Genomic DNA, 16,328 nt, shown 5'->3' with positions numbered 1-16,328 from the left:
TTCTTCAAGTGTTGTTTGATGAATGTAGTAAGTTTAATTGCATTTATTAAAAGTATTTCTTTGTGAATGCTAACTGCTGTCAGATAACCTATTTGAAATCGACTGTAACATTTTTATGACAAAGTATTTATTTATTTATTCTTTCATTTTCTCTTTTGGATTCTGTTTTCATTGTAAAGCTGATATTTTTTTATTTTGTGCCCAGTGCAACATGCGCATTGTAAAACAATCCAGTTCTTTACAAGTAGTTCATATACATAATATATATTAAATGGTGTATGTTTTTATAATAAAAAATAAAAATGGAATCATTATTTTTCCAAAACATATTGTGGAATTTATTCAATGAAGTTAACGGTGCAAATGGCACAGTCCTGACCGACACATTTATGTTCTCATATTGATTATTAATGTGTTTTTAAATTACAAATGTATAAGCAAAGCTTGTATGTCAGCCACTTCATGCATTTATTTACTGGTATGAAAAGAGCTGAAGTGACTGAAAATATGATTATAGGTCAACCAACCAGCCATATTTGTTAACCCACACAGACTACATACAGTATAATGAGACTCAAGCTTCTATGTGCTTTGTTTACACTGAGTGTAGACCCACATTTTAGAATTGCATTCAAGATATCTGGAAATCTGCAGTAAACTTCATCACACTGGTATGATATAGATTTGATCACCATTTTTTTATGTTGGGTTTTAATTTTTGCAATAAGTACCTTTAATCAAACGGAAACTAAAGGAATTCATAACTGTAGACAGCTGGTAAAAATGAACACAATTAGAACAAATCAAACAATTCAGGGTAAACCTGCAGTAGACGTGTTTTCACATTCTTAACATTTCTGATTTTATACAGTGTATAATATCTTCTTTTGCTCAATTATCTGCATATACTTCAAAAAATAGAACATGAGTGGTTATGATTCACTTAAATAACTTTAATGATTCCTGTACTCATATAAATCATTATAAAGAGCTTTATTTAAAAAAGAGAAACAAAGAAATAGGTGTCAGGTCATCTATTCTCGAAGATTCATTTTGAGTGAAGACTTAAAAGAAGAAAAAAAAACTTACGCCCGAACAGGGACTTGAACCCTGGACCCTCAGATTAAAAGTCTGATGCTCTACCGACTGAGCTATCCGGGCGCTCGTATATTACACAGCGTCGTCATCCTTTTTGACACATCTACATTTACATGAGCATTGGCGCATCCGTTTTATTTGGTTGTGATTCCAGCCCATTTAACGTTCCTATTTCCCTGACTAATTTAGCTAGAAACTTACTTATGTTTTATGGATATTGAAACATTATGGCTATGGTATGCTAAACGTTACCCGCTTTTGATTGGTTACAGTAAATCTGTAGTCGTTGTCTGTAACTGTACGACATCGGCAGATTCCGATTTTTTTTTTTTTTAACAGTTCATAAGCTTTTTAAAATATGTGTATTATCAAATAATATTCAGAATTTTTTTTTATCATACGTCATCTTATTTTAAGAAAACTGGTTGGACGTTTCAGGGAACCCGGAAGTGACCGCCTCTTTTTCCTCCCGCTAACTTGTGCTAACTTCACGTGAAGCTTCAAGCTAGTAGCTTGGTTTATGACTGACCTTTTTGGTAGGAAGGTTGATTAAAATGTGTTTTTTCTTTCATATCGGACACAGCTAGTAGAGTAAACATGCTGCGGATGTCCTCGTTGCTCTTCGTAGTTTCACTAAAAGCTTCCCAGCCTTCATGTAAGCTGTTAACGAAGGGTTTATGCTTATTAAGAAACAGAAGAGTCAGCATCAGATGCCTTCAAGGACCTGTTGTAGCTCGACAGTTCAGCTCTGAGTCACATAATTCGAAGGTAAGATAGGTAAATATGTTGTAGTTTCATTTAATCAGAAATAAAAAATAAAGAAATAAAATAAAAGAAATAAAAGCTAATAGTTTGTTTACACTACCTGTGTATTTTTTCTACAGGTGCCTAGTGTTCCCACATGGAAACCAGTACCAGAAGAGCAGCTTCCCCCGGTAAAAACTGTCTAGTCCAGTTTTCAGGGGACTCGTCCTGCATAGGTTCCAAACTTGAGTGGTCCAAAACCTTTTCTCCAGACCCAACCAGCATGCTGCTACTTTGCTTTTACCAAATTCAGCTTTTAATTGCAGCACTTTGCTGACAAACGCATCAAATACATTTTAGTAATAAGTACACTTCACAGTGACTTAGAAATAAATAATATTGTTGTAATATTTGGAAAATGAGGAATGTGGTAAAGAGGTGAAAACGAGAGTCCAGGCAGGATGGAGTGGATGGAGAAAAGTTTCAGGAGTGATTTGCGATAAAAGGGTGTCAGCAAACGTCAAAGGAAAAGTTTACAAGACAGTGGTGAGACCAGTTATGTTGTATGATCTGGAGACAGTGACATTGACAAAAAGACGGAACTGGAAGTGGCAGAAATGAAGATGTTGAGGTTCTCCTTAGGAGTGACAAGGATGGATAAGATCAGGGATGAGATCATCAGTGGTACAGCACAGGTTGAACAACTGGGAGATAAAGTTAGAGAGACCAGACTGAGATAGTTTGGACGTGTCCAGAGGAGGGACAGTGGGTATATTGGTAGAAGGATGTTAGAAATGCAGCTGCCAGGAAAAGACATAGAGGAGATATATGGATGCAGTTAGAGAGGACATGGAGGTGCTGTGGTGACCCCTGAAGAGGGAAAGACAAGAAGATGAATATTGTAATACTTATTGATTAGGTTGATGTTTACTGGGGTGTGTCCTTAGGTTTTATTTTTTGTTTGTTTCTGCATCACAGTGCCAATCACATAAAATGAAAATTTAAATTGCACAAAAGCAGAGATCACAGAGCTTGACTACTAGAGTAATTAATTGTATTTCACTTATTGTGCATCCTGAATTAAGATTTCTTTGACAACAAGCACATTTTACAAGTAATTTTTAGCAGTGATGGTAGAGAGAAGCTTTCACACACACGGCTCTAAAAAATGCAGTGTTGATTTCACAGCCTGCCGTAGTTCCTGCTGATCTGGTGGACAAGCTGGAGCGACTGGCTTTGGTTGATTTCCGCACCAAACAAGGCCTGGCCTGTTTGGAAAAGGCCATCCGGTTTGCAGATCAGCTTCTCGTGGTCGACACATCAGGAGTTGAACCGATGGATTCAGTTCTGGAGGACAGGTAGTTCTGAGTAACACTAGAAGTTAACATTATAAATTAAAAAGCCTTTTTATATTATTTTTCTGATGTGATTGGGTTTTATCCACGCAGAGTTTTATATCTGAGGGACGACGCAGCGATGGAAGGCGACTGTGCTCAGGAGCTGCTTAAACTCGCCAAACACACAGTTGAAGAATATTTTGTTGCACCACCAGGTACAACAGAAACTTCACTACATTTATCTGTTGCATTTTTAAAATGATCAGATACATTGTTAAAAAATTGGGTGCACTTTTTTCTCATCTTAGTTTTTTTTTTTTTTTTTTTTTTTTTTCAAATTGTTGTACACAGGAAATATTCCTCTACCCAAGAGGGAGGAGAGGACTGCCATGCTGAAACACTCCGAGTTCTGGTGGGTTCATTCTGGTTAATATGTTGATTCATTGCAAGTGTTTTTTGTTTAGTTTTTAAATTAGGAGGTCAAGTGTTTTTTGTTTAGTTTTTAAATTAGGAGGTCACGTGTCTGTCATGAACTACAATATGTGTCAAATGTGCTGGCTGAGGTCATAATCCACATGCTCAGAAATCAAATTAGTAATTTCAGTGTTTCACAAAGACAATATAAGAAACTGACGTGAGTAGCAGATTTTACACTCGTCAGTACTCATCAGAAGCAAAACATCTTCAACAAATGTACAGGTTTCAGTTTCGATTTATGTAATGAAAAGTGAATTAGCTTTTATTCTGATTGCAGCTATGAGAATTCAGAGTAATGGTTTTACTGTACATCACAATGCATACATACAAGTACCTACTTTATTTTAGTCAACTACATTATTTCTATCTGTGTTTATTTTTTCAAGTAAAGATGTTTTATTTTGCAGCTGCTATGTTGTGATAAATGCTTTATGTGGTTTAATATGTTGTGGCCTTTGCTAAAAAGACAAGCAGAGACATTAGCTATGTTTACACGTGCAAAATTCTTTTATCGGATTGAAATGTACTCTGATTGTGATCGGATGTACCCATGATCAGATTGTGCCCATGTAAACGGTGCATTCGGATTAAATAATACTAATGGGCACAATCCGTTCACGACGAGTGCAGCAAGCTTTTATTCAGAATCGAAGTACTGACATGCGCAGAGTGGTAAACTTTCCTTAAAAAAAACACAGAAGAAGAAGTTCTACTTCCGTGATGAACGTAAACAAACCTGAGCGCCCAAAATGGACCCGCGCCAGGTTTTAATGACAGTGGAGACGTTACTGCACTCCCTGATTGAGCTACAGGTAATACAGATCATTTTGAGCTCTTTCAAAGTTTCTAATAGAAATGTTGTTTCGCTCACCAACATATTAGCATTAGCCAGGCGGAAACACATGAGGTTGACAGAGGTCGCACATGCGCAGTCAGGTCAGTTTTCCACAATCAGAATAAAATGATCAGATTAAGTGTTTACATGCACACCATTCGGATTATGAATCGGCAAAAAACACCCCTGTCATTCGGATTACAAATTCATTCGGATCAAGCTGAGTCAGCTCAGAATAATCTGAATGGGGCGTTTACGTTGCGCATTTTTATTCCGAATGGCTGTTTAATCATGTCCATGTAAACATAGCTAATGTCTGGATATGCATATGTTGTTCTTAAACTTGTATGTGTAAACTGCCCATGACATTAGCACAAATGCACCCCAATACCATCAGAGAGGTAGGTTTTTGAACATGGCATTAATAACAGGCTAGATGGTCCCTCGTGCACCCCCTTGCTTTACGACCTCTGACCTAAAGCCATCTGTCAGTAAGTGTTCTCCCTGAAAGTGTCTTGCTCTGAGTGGTTCCTGATTGTTTTTATATGTGGCCATTCCAAGGTCACACTGACATCTGATCAAGCACAGAGTCTTTACATTCTTCTAGTCTCGTATAAAATCACGATGACTGAAAATAAAATTTGTTTATTTGACTTAGTAACTTGTGAGATATGAATAGTGGTCGATCAGTAATGCAATTATTCATTAATTGTGCAATCATTCAATGCAAAGTGTTCTAACACTAGCTTTATTTTTGTCTTACAGAAAACTCCTGCTGTGTAACAGAACTTTGATCAGAGTGAGATGGTCTCGTTCGTACAGACCCCATGGTTACGCCGGTGTCGGCCATCTGGCTTTCTGTCTAGCTGTTGCCAAACCTTTGTTGATAACAGACAAGAGGAAACCTTGGCGGGCCACCTGCAGCTCAGTTCATCTGGAGTTGTCTCTGTTTTTGTTTCGTCTCCCCTCATGTTCCCTTTTGGCTCTTGTCTCTTTATTTGTTAAACTATGTAAAATAACATTTTTGCTTGGAGTCTTTTTTTTTTTTAGTCCTGCAGATAAGACAAAGAGAAACTTCAAGTTAAGCCAAAACTTTTGTACCTCGAAGATTTAAGCCAGTCAACAGTTGCATGCAGCTCGCTGGCTCCTTGCCGACCTGTTTGAAGACATCACCTCCTCTCTCCTTGGATGAGCAGCAGGTCATTGACCCTAACAGCCTCAACCTGCCTCCTTGCCTAGGTGGAAGTCTGACTTCTGAAGTGTCCTAAAAGACAAGTGGCATCTGGTCTCACGCACAGCCTCAGTCCGGTGAGGTACCATCCATCTGATGATAATAGGAGCAGTTTGGGTCTCGTTAATACATTTTAGTTGTATTGTTCACTGTTGACTCAATTTGTTTTTGTAATAAAATCTTAAAAAGACAAAATTCAGACTCCTGTATTGGTAAATATTTTTTTAGATTTCCATGTAATGGTGGAGAGATCTGATAAGCTAAGGCTGATTAATGAATATATTCTATTAAACCAACATGGTGCGTTGCTCTAACAAGAGCTTTAAAGTTTAGTAAAGAAAAATCACCTTCTCAGCTGACCTGCAACACCCATCTTGTTAGTGTGGAGAATATGACGTCTGGTTTATAAATCGCTTTATTTTTTCCTAAAAAGTGCAATTTCTTCAACATTTGAGACCTTTATGAATAAACGACGGGTTTTAAGAGATCTTGTATATTTTATTGTATATTATTATTATTATATTGTATATTTATTGTAAATCACTTCTTGGTCTGCTTCCTTCATTCATCTCCTACATGTCTGCTTGAGTGCAGCTACAGCGTGCACTCTCAGGACATTATTACCTGCAGGGTTCCCTCAATGAGGACTGAACTAGGCAAAAGGGCCTTCTCCTACTCTGCTCCTGTTTCCTGGAATATCTTACAAAAAGATTTGAAGCTCTTGACCTCTCTAAGTGGCTTTAAGAATCTGTTGGACTCCTGGCAGGGACCAATGCTGACATGTTCCTGTTTTTAGTTTTCTACATTTGTCTTGGAATCTAGCTGTTTTTGTTTTTTTTGTTTTGTTACCTTTTCCTTTTAGCCATCCTATTTGTAAAAAAAACCCTGCAGTATGACTTTTTATAACTGTTTCCTGTTCCTGTTGTCCATTGTTGTCATCTTTCTTTGTTGAAATCAGGTCTCTCTTGTAAATGAGTCCTCGAGGCTCAATGGGATTTACCTGTCTAAATAAAGGTTGATTGATTGATATTTATGTAGTATGTGTGTGTGTAATTTTGAAGATGCATTTATCAATTTAAAAAATATTAATAAAAATCAAAATTTCTAAAATTACTGTGGAATTTGTACAGCCTTGTTGTCAGTTTCATTTTTCTTTTTCTGCTGCGTGTTTGTATGTTGTGGATGCCAGTTTCATTTTTGGTTCTGTTTCTGGGCCTGATGAATCAGCACCACCTGATGTGTTGCTCTGACCTCCTCCTGTCAGTAAAATCAGCTGTTCCTCCATCCTACCTGTTTACAGGGGACTTTATGTGTCCCAAACAGCAGATTCATGTTAGAGGAATAGAAACCGAAAGTTACTGAGACCGACAAGGAAAACGAATCCTAAGAGGAGGAGGAGCTGAGTTCAGTCTGTATAAAGAGCTGGAACTTCCTCTGAGCATCTGCAGACCTGCAGATTAATCATTCAGCTGAAACATCATCCCAACAAGGTAGGGCTTGAACAACAGATTATTTAATCAAACTATTATTTCCAGTATAAAACTAGAAACTTGGATTATTTCAGACATAAATCATGGAGATCTTCATCACCATGTTGGACGGGACGTCCCATCCTCTCACTGTAAGCCCTCAGGACACCGTGGGCTCCTTGAAGATCCGCATCCAGGACAAGCTGGGGGAGCCCGCAGAGACCCAGAGGCTGGTCTGTGATAACGGCCAGAGGATCACTCTGGGGGACGACTCCAGGACCCTGGGCTCCTACAACCTGAGATCCGGGTCGCGGGTGTCCCTGCTGGTCACCCGGCCCTCCACCATCCAGGTGTTCCTCAGAAATGAGAAGGGCCAGACGAAGACCTTCCACATCAGACCCGACGAATCCGTGAAGGACTTCCGGATGAGGGTGCAGGAGACCGAGGGGGTCCCTGAGAGCCAGCAGAGGCTGATCCACGAGGGCCGGGAGATGATGGCCGGAAAACTGAAGGACTATGATGTGAAGGAGATGAGCACCATCTACCTGGCCCTGCGCCTGAGAGGAGGCTGAGCACACTCTTTAGTCCTTATTACTATGAAAACTCTAATCATTCCATGTTTATAGATTTTATTTTTATACATGTTTTATTTACACAATGTTCATAAAATTATTGATGAAGATCAGGTGGGATGAAGCCCCACCTAAAAAGTTCTTTCCCTTAAGTAGTTCCTCCTAATAAATAATTTAAATGACATATACTGAGCTTGCTGTGTATTGTTTTGTTTGGTGTATTTATTTATTTTTTCAACTATTCTGACTATTTTTAATGGAATTTTAAATTATTTTTAACCATTAATTTTAAGTTTATTATTTATTGACTGTAATGGGGCACTAATAGTTTAAGATGGTAGTAGCTGAGAGTCACGGCTACAACTCCATCTCTCATAATAAGTTGATCTTAGTTGGTATAAAAAGTTGTGGGTGATATGCTCTCCTTCAGGAATGGGTGTTTATTTCTGTTTTAGTTTAACAAGCATCTGACAGTGAGTGCACTGTAAAAAAAAAAAGACTTTTATTCTGTTACTGTGAATTTACATGAAGGCTACAGTAACATATCCAGAGTTTTAGAGCAGCATGTTAAAGTGGCTTAAACCTGATGCAAGACGTTAATCTGAAGAGCAACAGCACGTCTAAAATTAGGAAGTTCAGTTTTCTCAGTCCTCGGTCAGAGCAATCTTTGAAGAAACTTTACGAGGCATCATTTCCTCACAGATGTGAGGTAGGCGTACCAAAACAGGGCGATCACGTTGGCAAACAGCACTCGAAACTGAAACACACAGAGGAGAATAAACAGATAAATAAAATGAAGTTTTAGACTCATTCTTTGTTAGAGGACAGTAAAAGAAAGAAAGAAAACATACCTGAACAGGCACAAAGTTGATGTTAATAAACTGGAAGGGGGTCCAGACCTTCCAGTTCATCTTCAAAGCTGTCCAGTAACTTTTTCTTAACTTATTTTCAAAGTCTTCCCAACCTTTAGCCTAAAACATAAACGTTTCAACTAATTACACTGCATTTATCTTATGTGTAAAAATACAGCAATGGAGATGCACAGCTACATAATTAGTCAGATTTGTTAAGTATTCAGATAAAAGTACTGTATTTAGAAAATTACATGCGTAAACCCTTTCAAACTGCACCATCTGGTGGTTCAAGATAAACTTTGATGTTTCATTTCATAGTTTGCAATGAGTACCTTTAATTTTACATGCTACTTTTATTTTAATAATAATAATAATGAATTTAATTTGTAACACACTTTTCATTAACAAAAATCTCAAAGTGCTACAGAGTGCAACTAAAATCAATGATAAAAATCAACTAAAATCAATGATAAAATCAACTAAAATCAACTAAAATCTGTGATAAAATCAACTAAAATCAATGATACAATCATGTGGAGGCAGAATAGGCTTGCTTAAAAAGAAAAGTCTTTAAGCCTTTTTTAAAGTCAGTCAATGATTGTGGAGCTCTCAGATATTCAGGGAGGGAAGTCCAGGGGTGGGGGGCAGCCACACAGAATGCCCGATCTCCCATGGTTCTTAATTTAGTTCATGGAAGGTGGAGAAGATGACTGTTCTGTGATCTAGGGACCGGGTGGATGAATATGGAGCAAGAAGGTCCTTCAGATAATCTGGTGAATTTCCGTATAAACACTGATTGTTGATGAGAGCAATTTTGTACTGAATTCTGTAGGTGACAGGAAGCCAATGGAGGTTATGGAGAATGGGTGTAATATGTTCAAATTTACGAGCTCTCAATAAAATCCTGGCTGCACTGTTTTGAATATGTTGAAGCTTCTGAAGGTTTTTGCCGGGTATTCCAGTAAACAGGGAGTTGCAGTAGTCGAGCCTGGAGGAGACAAAAGCATGTACGAGTTTCTCTGCATCAGCAAAAGTGAGAGATGGGCGCAGTTTGGAGATATTTCGAAGATGGAAGAAACAGGTTTTAAACAGATGCTTAATGTGATTTTCAAATGTAAGCTGAGAGTCCATTTTTATTCCAAGATTTGTAACAGAGGTGGAGAGGGGGATGTCTTGTCCAGAAAATGAAATAGTCGTTATAGTTGAAGTTTGAACCTGGTGAGGGGTGCCAATCAGTATGGCCTCTGTTTTGGAGCAGTTTAACTGAAGAAAGTTCTGATTCATCCATGCCCTTATCTCCTCCAGGCAGGTAGAGAGGACAGCGAGTGAGTATGGAGATGACAGTGGTGAAGATGATGCTCCAGTCCTGATGTAAAGCTGTGTATCATCGGCATAACAGTAAAAAGAAATGTTGTACTGGTAAATAAATAAAGTGGTACTGATTAATAATTTGACCTAAAGGCAACATGTAAAGGGAAAATAGCAGGGGCCCTAAAACTGACCCTTGAGGGACACCACAGGAGACACAGACAGTCTGGGACTTGGCATTGCCAAGACTAACACTATTAGACTATTTTAGTGTTTGCAGCAACTATCTACAGCATGCAAAATAAACAGTTGTGTCCAAACTTTTGATGTGTTATGGTGGAGCTAAAAGTCTTGAAATCTCAATCAATCCTGCAAAAAATGTGAATCAAGCTTTTCTTTTGTCAAACCCCCCCCCAAAAGAATTTAGTGGAAGAACATCATATATTTTCGCTTGGCTGATACAGAAGGACAGATCCTGAGGAGAAAACTCACCTCCAGGATGTTCATAACTGAGTAGAAAAGGAGCAGAAATCCTGGGGCAAAAAAAAGCCGATCCAGTAGCAGACGTTTGATCACACATAATGGATCTGTGGTGGGCATCCACACCTCCATCAACTGGTAAAAGTAATGGCTCACTGGTCCTGTGATTATTAACCTGTGAATGGGGAAAAAAAAGTTTGACTATAGCTACATCAGCATGCAGAATTTTATAAATAACAGCACACAAGGATCTCCACAGGGCTGTGTGCTTTCCCCCCTGCTCTTCTCCCTGTACACCAACTGCTGCACCTCCAGCCATGGCTCTGTGAAACTTATTAAGTTTGCAGATGACACCACCCTCATCGGGCTCATCTCGGACGGTGATGAGTCTGCATACAGGAGGGAGGTGGACCGGCTGGTGACCTGGTGCAGCAGCAACAACCTGGAACTCAATGCCCGGTAGACAGTGGAGATGATTGTGGATTTCAGGAAAGCCACAGCCCCTCTGGCCCCCCTCACCTGTAATGATACCCCCATCACCACTGCGAACTCTTATCGGTTCCTCGGCACCACCATCACCCAGGACCTCAAGTGGGAGCCGACCATCAGCTCCCTCATCAAGAAGGCCCAGCAGAGACTGTACTTCCTGCGACAGCTGAAGAAGGCCAAGCTGCCGGCCAAGCTGATGGTGCAGTTCTACACGGCCATCATCGAGTCCATCCTCAGCTCCATCACGGTGTGGTACGCCGGGGCCACTGCCAGGGAAAGACTCAGACTGCAGCGCGTTGTGCGCTCAGCTGAGAAGGTGATCGGCTGCAGCCTTCCATCCCTCCACGACCTGTACGTCTCCAGGACTGTGAGGCGAGCAGGTCGGATCACAGCTGACCCTGCTCACACTGCACACGGACTGTTTGAACCACTCCCCTCAGGCAGGAGGCTTCGGTCCATTCGGACCAGAACCTCCCGCCGTAAGAACAGTTTCTTCCCCTCTGCTGTTGGACTCCTGAACACTCATAATGCTACCTCATAATTTCTGCTTTGGTCACATTATATCTGTATCATAACTGAATACTCCATCTGTACTGTTCTCTAAGCTTTTTTATTGTTTTCTATTGTATGGGTGTACACATGTTTTACGTTATGCTTTCATTTTTACTTTATTTATGGATGCACACGTTTTTTGTTTTATGTAATGTTTTCATTTTTACTTTATTCTACTTTATTACTATTCGCACCTTTATGTAGAAGCAAATTCCTAGTTTGTGAACCTCGTTCATTGACATGGCAATAATAAACTGATTCTGATACAAAAGACAAGTAAACGTTAAAAACAATACAATTATAGCAAAAAACAGATTTATTTAATTATTGCAGCATGTTTTTGTGCCCGTTATATATTATTATTTACAACACAACATTACAACTTTATTGTTGCCATACAGTCATCTGAAGTCGTGCAGCTTTTGGTGTTCTCACCCATAAATGGCATATCGAGTAGCTCCAGCCACATCGATGTCGTTGACCTGAGCTCCACTTTTGGACTTTTTTCTTGCCTCCAAATACTGTGAGAGCAGGTTTCCTAAAGCTGAGAGGATGCCACTGAAATAACAAACACACATAAAACTTCCAATAGGCAACAGACACTTAACAAGCTTTCTTTAAAACGTTGAATTAAAGAAAATCATTTTGATGTTGTTAGGGGAGGTTCTCCTGCCAGATGCTGATTGGCTGAACAACTTTTGTGTGCTCAGTGCACTGAGAGTACTTTGTAAAGGCAAACATCTGGTTGGGGTTGGACATTTTTAACAACCTAATAAAAATAGATACGGACTATTTCTACTATCCATTTGAAAATACGCTTATTTTTGTAGTTAATTGCTGAAAACAGAGCAATAAGGCAGATGCGGTTTCAGGAGCAGTGTTACTCACCTGGTAACAGATTTGGTGAGTATCGGGTATTTTTTCAGAAGGACCAAATACTGCTGAAGCAGACTGAAATGAACGGACCCATCCCGGACTGGCAGACTCTTCACCGGCATTGTTATTCCTCTGATTCTACACTGACACCACACAAAAGCGAGGCTTCTTCCTGTTACGTCATAAGCGAAGCCACGCCTTCACGTTGAAAACCGGAAGTATTTGTCTGAGGTTTTTTTTTTTTTTTTACGTAAGACTTCTGAAGAGGGAAGCTGACAAAACTGACACTTGAAAGGTTTTGACATCCTTTTTTTTTGCTATCTACTTTTTGACAGAAGTATGCGTATTTGAGACAATTTTTGAATCTATTTCTATTTTTTTTTTCTAGTTTTAGTTCAAGGTTCTTTATTGTCATTTGCAATCGCATCACATGTGGTACATGAGGTGGAACGAAATTGTTAAAAAATTTAAGACTGTTAATCTTACCTTGATCATAACAAAGTTTAGTAACTTTAATAGTACTGTTTGTGTGGCTGATAAAAACACTTAAGATTTTACAGGACAAGATGAAGGAAATATCAAATAAGGGGGGAGGACACAAATTACAATACTTAAAATAGTATTTTATGGGTTTAATATTAAACAAAAGGAGGACAGAACTATTTCAAAGTTCAGTAGTAATGATACGTTCTGCATTACAGGTGTGTGCTTACAAAAAAAAAATATACAACACACAATGCTCAGAACAGTTGTAATCATCAAACATCTTAGCAGAAAATAAAAAAAGAAAAGACAACTTTTTATTGTGCACGCTAAAAAAGGTAAACAGTGAACACATATTTACAACAAATAAACCAGTCAACATTTAAGGAACCAAAACAGTAAGTTTGAAGGCACGGAAGGTGAAAAAAAAAAAGCTTACAGAATCAACAAGTAACGTGAACTGTTCACCAAAGCCATCAAAATATGACTCAAACTAAAAATAAAAAGCTTATAGTTGGATTTTGATTTGTAGTTAATAAACACACATATTAGAAAAGCCAACATGTATTCAACCTAAAGAGCCGTCCAGTCTATGGGAGACTTTCCTGATGTCTGCAGCAGCTCGTTGGCCTTTGAAAAATGCCTGCACCCAAAAAACCCTCGATGAGCGGACAGAGGAGAAGGGTGCACAGCCTGCAGGACGTAGTGGCGCTTCTATAAAACAAACAGCAGGAAGCTTAGTTAGATATGAGCAGCTGCTGACAGTGCTGCAATGAATAAAGAGCAGACTCACCCTGTTAATAGCAGCTCCTTTCTTCTGAGCATATAAGCCCCACAGCATGAAGACGATGCCCTCCAGATTGTTGCTGAGCCACTGCACCACAGCGTCAGTGAACACCTCCCAGCCTTTCTCTTTGTGAGAGTTGGCTTGGTGTGCTCGGACCGTCAGCACCGCATTGAGCAACAAAACGCCTGGCGAGCCAATCCAGAAAGAAACAGTGGCTGGTTTGTTAATGTGCTCCGGTGTTAATCATTTAACAGACTGGAACTATTAAAAAAAAAAATACCCTGTTTGGCCCATCCAGTGAGATCTCCATGACCGGGGTGCTGAAAACCTTCAATGTCTGACGCCAGTTCTTTGTACATGTTCTCCAAACTGAAAAAAAAAAATGCATGAAAGAGGTGGTGTGAAAAGACTGCCTTAAAAGCTCTGAGTGAAGAAAACACATCCATCACATCTGGACTGATTTCATCTTCAATGAGCTCAAATCCTGGTTTTCAAACCTGGGAGGGGGAGGAACTGGTCTTTTCACACTGAAGCACAGTCCATGGGCCTGGTTAGGACCATGATAGGGATCCTGGCCCAGAATTACCACTTTGACCTGGAGAGAGATACATCATCATGCCATTTTAGCAACTCTATCCCAAGACAGGCTGCGGATTTTTATATATTTAACAGTGGCTTGGTTTTTGAAGAATACACAATTTTGTGCAAGAGATGATCTTATTTGACTGAGAATGTGTAATTTATTCTATGATTGTTTGCGTTAGTAAGTCTATTCTAGTACTTATACAAAGAGCTCTTCCTCCAGATCCGAGACTCCCACACTTCACCTAATCTGTGTGTTAAACTTCCTGATAGACCATCCAGATGGTCAGAGTGGGCCTCCACATTTCCACAGCACTCAGTCTGAGCACTGGCTCCCCACAGGGCTGTGTACCTTCCACCTATGATTGCACTGCACTCACCCACCACAAAAACATCATTGTCAAAAGTTCTGATGACACAAGAGGGATGGGGCTGATTACTGCAGGTAACAAGTACAGAGACGAGATGGTGCAGCCAACTATGTAGTGGAAAAACAACAACTTGCTCTGAAACACAACCAAGACCAAGGAACTTATACTAAAGGAAGAACAAAATGACATTCAGCCACTTAACAGAAACGGCGTGGAGAGGGTACCACATATTTTGTCTTTTTGAGAGTACATGACAAAAGACCTAACCTGAGGAGCAAACACCACTGAGGTGGTGAAGAAGGTCCAGCAGAGACTTTACCTTCAGAGGTTCCTCTTGAGGAACATCTCTCAAAGATTGTTGGTGGCCTACTATCGGAAAGAGACTACCGGTATTCACACATACTGCTTCTGTGTGTGGGTTTCTAACGGTGCTGTGGTGCAGAGGAAACCACTTCAAAGTGTCAGAGAGTGGCCCAGAAAACTTCTGTATTACTGGCTGTCCCCTCCCTGCTCTGAAAGAACTATGAAGTTCCTACTGCCCCTGAAAAGCTCAGAAAACACAGAAGACGACGCCACAACCAGGACATAATCTTAAAGAAGAAGAATAAACAGAACAAGCCAAATAACAGCTTTTATCCAACTACAGTACTTTAAAGCCGCTAAAAGCTGCCAATGGTTGTTTCAGTGTCCACAATTATCTACAGATGTGTGTAACTGCAATTTTGTCTTTGTTTTTCTTTTAAACTTAAGTATTTTTATTCAAGTATGGCTCCTTCTTTTCATACTACAATAACAAATATCCCATTTTTTTCCCTGTATTTTATACATATAGATATTATAAGTCTGACTCATAACTCACATCCCGGATGGCACACGTCTGAGTCCAGGTGAAGACATGCTCAGCAGGTGGGTAAACAGTGTGGCGTTTTCTCTCTTCAGACACTAAACTCATCAGCTGTGACAAAGACATGAAACCATCAGAGCTGCTACAGGTTATCAGCCAGCACGAGCAGCTACTCTCGGTCTCTACCTGTTTGAAGTACGGCTTCACGAACTCCGAGGACAGCTCCTTCCTCCAGCTCTCCCCGAACTCTGGTGGAGTTTGAGCGGAAGCGAGTCTCTCCAGCGCCGCTAGCTTGTTGCGGGCGATCCTGTCCTGCTGCTCCGCGGTCAGGGGACAGAGACTCGGGCTGTGCGGCTCCACCACAGCGGACTTCTGCTTCTTCTGAATGATTTTAATGTATTGAGCAAAGCAGAGACTCGGTGAGAAAGCCTGGAGTGAAAGCGGCTTTAAAAACGTTCGACAAAGCGGAGCTAGCGTTCTCATGTTATGCTGAGCGGTTAGCATCACGCTGACAACTGAGAAAACCGAGGTGACCCTGAACGCAGCTTTGATCACGGCGCTTAAGGAGAAACTACAAAACTTTGAAATACTACAAGAAATGTAAGTGTTTTAGCAAGAAATAACGCCATGTTTCAAAACTGCATGATGTTTATGTGAGTTGACACTCACCGGCTCTTTCGTATTCCCCTCGGTATCATTTAACTCTTTAAAAACCCTCTTCTTTGAAACTGGGGAGAAAAATGAATTAATAGTTTTCTGTCCAATCATTTTTCCAAGAGACACAGTGGCTGTGAGCTGCGGTAAAACGATCTAAGTCAATTAATCTAAAAACAAGAGCCAAAATGCTGAAGGACCTCTGAAAATCGCTCCAGCGTGAATGAAAAGAAAAAACAAATTCGCGCCAGAACACGGTGACGTCATACATTATGATAATGAGCT

At 39.9% G+C, this 16,328-nt stretch overlaps 4 protein-coding genes and 1 non-coding gene across 5 annotated transcripts; 2 read left to right on the top strand and 3 right to left on the bottom strand.

The window, feature by feature from the left end:
- Window positions 1–1,088: 1,088 nt before the first annotated feature.
- Window positions 1,089–1,161, bottom strand: trnak-uuu. The gene has a single exon. It is a non-coding gene; the product is annotated as a tRNA-Lys (tRNA).
- A 531-nt stretch (window positions 1,162–1,692) lies between these two features.
- gatc (glutamyl-tRNA amidotransferase subunit C) lies at window positions 1,693–5,749 on the top strand. Its single transcript, XM_037680094.1, has 6 exons — window positions 1,693–1,866; window positions 1,983–2,033; window positions 3,031–3,200; window positions 3,291–3,394; window positions 3,531–3,591; window positions 5,731–5,749. The coding sequence occupies exons 1-6, from the start codon at window positions 1,696–1,698 to the stop codon at window positions 5,747–5,749; spliced, it is 576 nt and encodes a 191-aa protein (XP_037536022.1). The 5' UTR covers window positions 1,693–1,695.
- Window positions 5,750–7,166: 1,417 nt separating this feature from the next.
- On the top strand, window positions 7,167–7,775 carry isg15 (ISG15 ubiquitin like modifier). Its single transcript, XM_037680429.1, has 2 exons — window positions 7,167–7,212; window positions 7,287–7,775. Exon 2 carries the CDS (start codon window positions 7,296–7,298, stop codon window positions 7,761–7,763), a length of 468 nt encoding a protein of 155 aa, XP_037536357.1. The 5' UTR covers window positions 7,167–7,212; window positions 7,287–7,295; the 3' UTR covers window positions 7,764–7,775.
- Window positions 7,776–8,140: 365 nt separating this feature from the next.
- Window positions 8,141–12,641, bottom strand: pxmp2 (peroxisomal membrane protein 2). The gene is made up of 5 exons (XM_037680428.1): window positions 12,335–12,641; window positions 11,882–12,004; window positions 10,418–10,580; window positions 8,615–8,734; window positions 8,141–8,520 (listed from the first exon to the last, which is right to left on the bottom strand). The coding sequence occupies exons 1-5, from the start codon at window positions 12,442–12,444 to the stop codon at window positions 8,452–8,454; spliced, it is 585 nt and encodes a 194-aa protein (XP_037536356.1). The 5' UTR covers window positions 12,445–12,641; the 3' UTR covers window positions 8,141–8,451.
- Window positions 12,642–13,378: 737 nt separating this feature from the next.
- unga (uracil DNA glycosylase a) lies at window positions 13,379–16,157 on the bottom strand. The gene is made up of 7 exons (XM_037680426.1): window positions 16,059–16,157; window positions 15,576–15,770; window positions 15,405–15,500; window positions 14,090–14,187; window positions 13,873–13,961; window positions 13,599–13,777; window positions 13,379–13,519 (listed from the first exon to the last, which is right to left on the bottom strand). The coding sequence occupies exons 1-7, from the start codon at window positions 16,155–16,157 to the stop codon at window positions 13,379–13,381; spliced, it is 897 nt and encodes a 298-aa protein (XP_037536354.1).
- Window positions 16,158–16,328: the final 171 nt, after the last annotated feature.

This window comes from Nematolebias whitei, chromosome 8 (assembly GCF_014905685.2).
Source record: "Nematolebias whitei isolate Nwh7 chromosome 8, NemWhi1, whole genome shotgun sequence".
Lineage (NCBI taxonomy): Eukaryota > Metazoa > Chordata > Actinopteri > Cyprinodontiformes > Rivulidae > Nematolebias > Nematolebias whitei.
The sequence above is the reverse complement of the archived record's forward strand: the minus strand, read 5'-3'. Positions and strand labels throughout refer to the sequence as shown.

Bases quoted from the DNA above. Each gene is read 5' to 3' on its own strand.
- gatc (XM_037680094.1), top strand. From the start codon at position 1,696: ATGCTGCGGATGTCCTCGTTGCTCTTCGTAGTTTCACTAAAAGCTTCC. The intron at 2,034-3,030 runs GTAAAAACTGTC...TTGATTTCACAG, and splicing joins CAGAAGAGCAGCTTCCCCCG to CCTGCCGTAGTTCCTGCTGA. The intron at 3,201-3,290 runs GTAGTTCTGAGT...TTATCCACGCAG, and splicing joins GATTCAGTTCTGGAGGACAG to AGTTTTATATCTGAGGGACG.
- isg15 (XM_037680429.1), top strand. From the start codon at position 7,296: ATGGAGATCTTCATCACCATGTTGGACGGGACGTCCCATCCTCTCACT.
- pxmp2 (XM_037680428.1), bottom strand. From the start codon at position 12,444: ATGCCGGTGAAGAGTCTGCCAGTCCGGGATGGGTCCGTTCATTTCAGT. The intron at 12,005-12,334 runs GTGAGTAACACT...TTGTTATTTCAG, and splicing joins CTCACCAAATCTGTTACCAG to TGGCATCCTCTCAGCTTTAG. The intron at 8,521-8,614 runs GTATGTTTTCTT...TGTGTGTTTCAG, and splicing joins TCAACTTTGTGCCTGTTCAG to TTTCGAGTGCTGTTTGCCAA.
- unga (XM_037680426.1), bottom strand. From the start codon at position 16,157: ATGATTGGACAGAAAACTATTAATTCATTTTTCTCCCCAGTTTCAAAG. The intron at 14,188-15,404 runs GTGAGTTATGAG...ATCTCTCTCCAG, and splicing joins AGACGTGTGCCATCCGGGAT to GTCAAAGTGGTAATTCTGGG. The intron at 13,520-13,598 runs GTGAGTCTGCTC...TTTGTTTTATAG, and splicing joins AAGGAGCTGCTATTAACAGG to AAGCGCCACTACGTCCTGCA.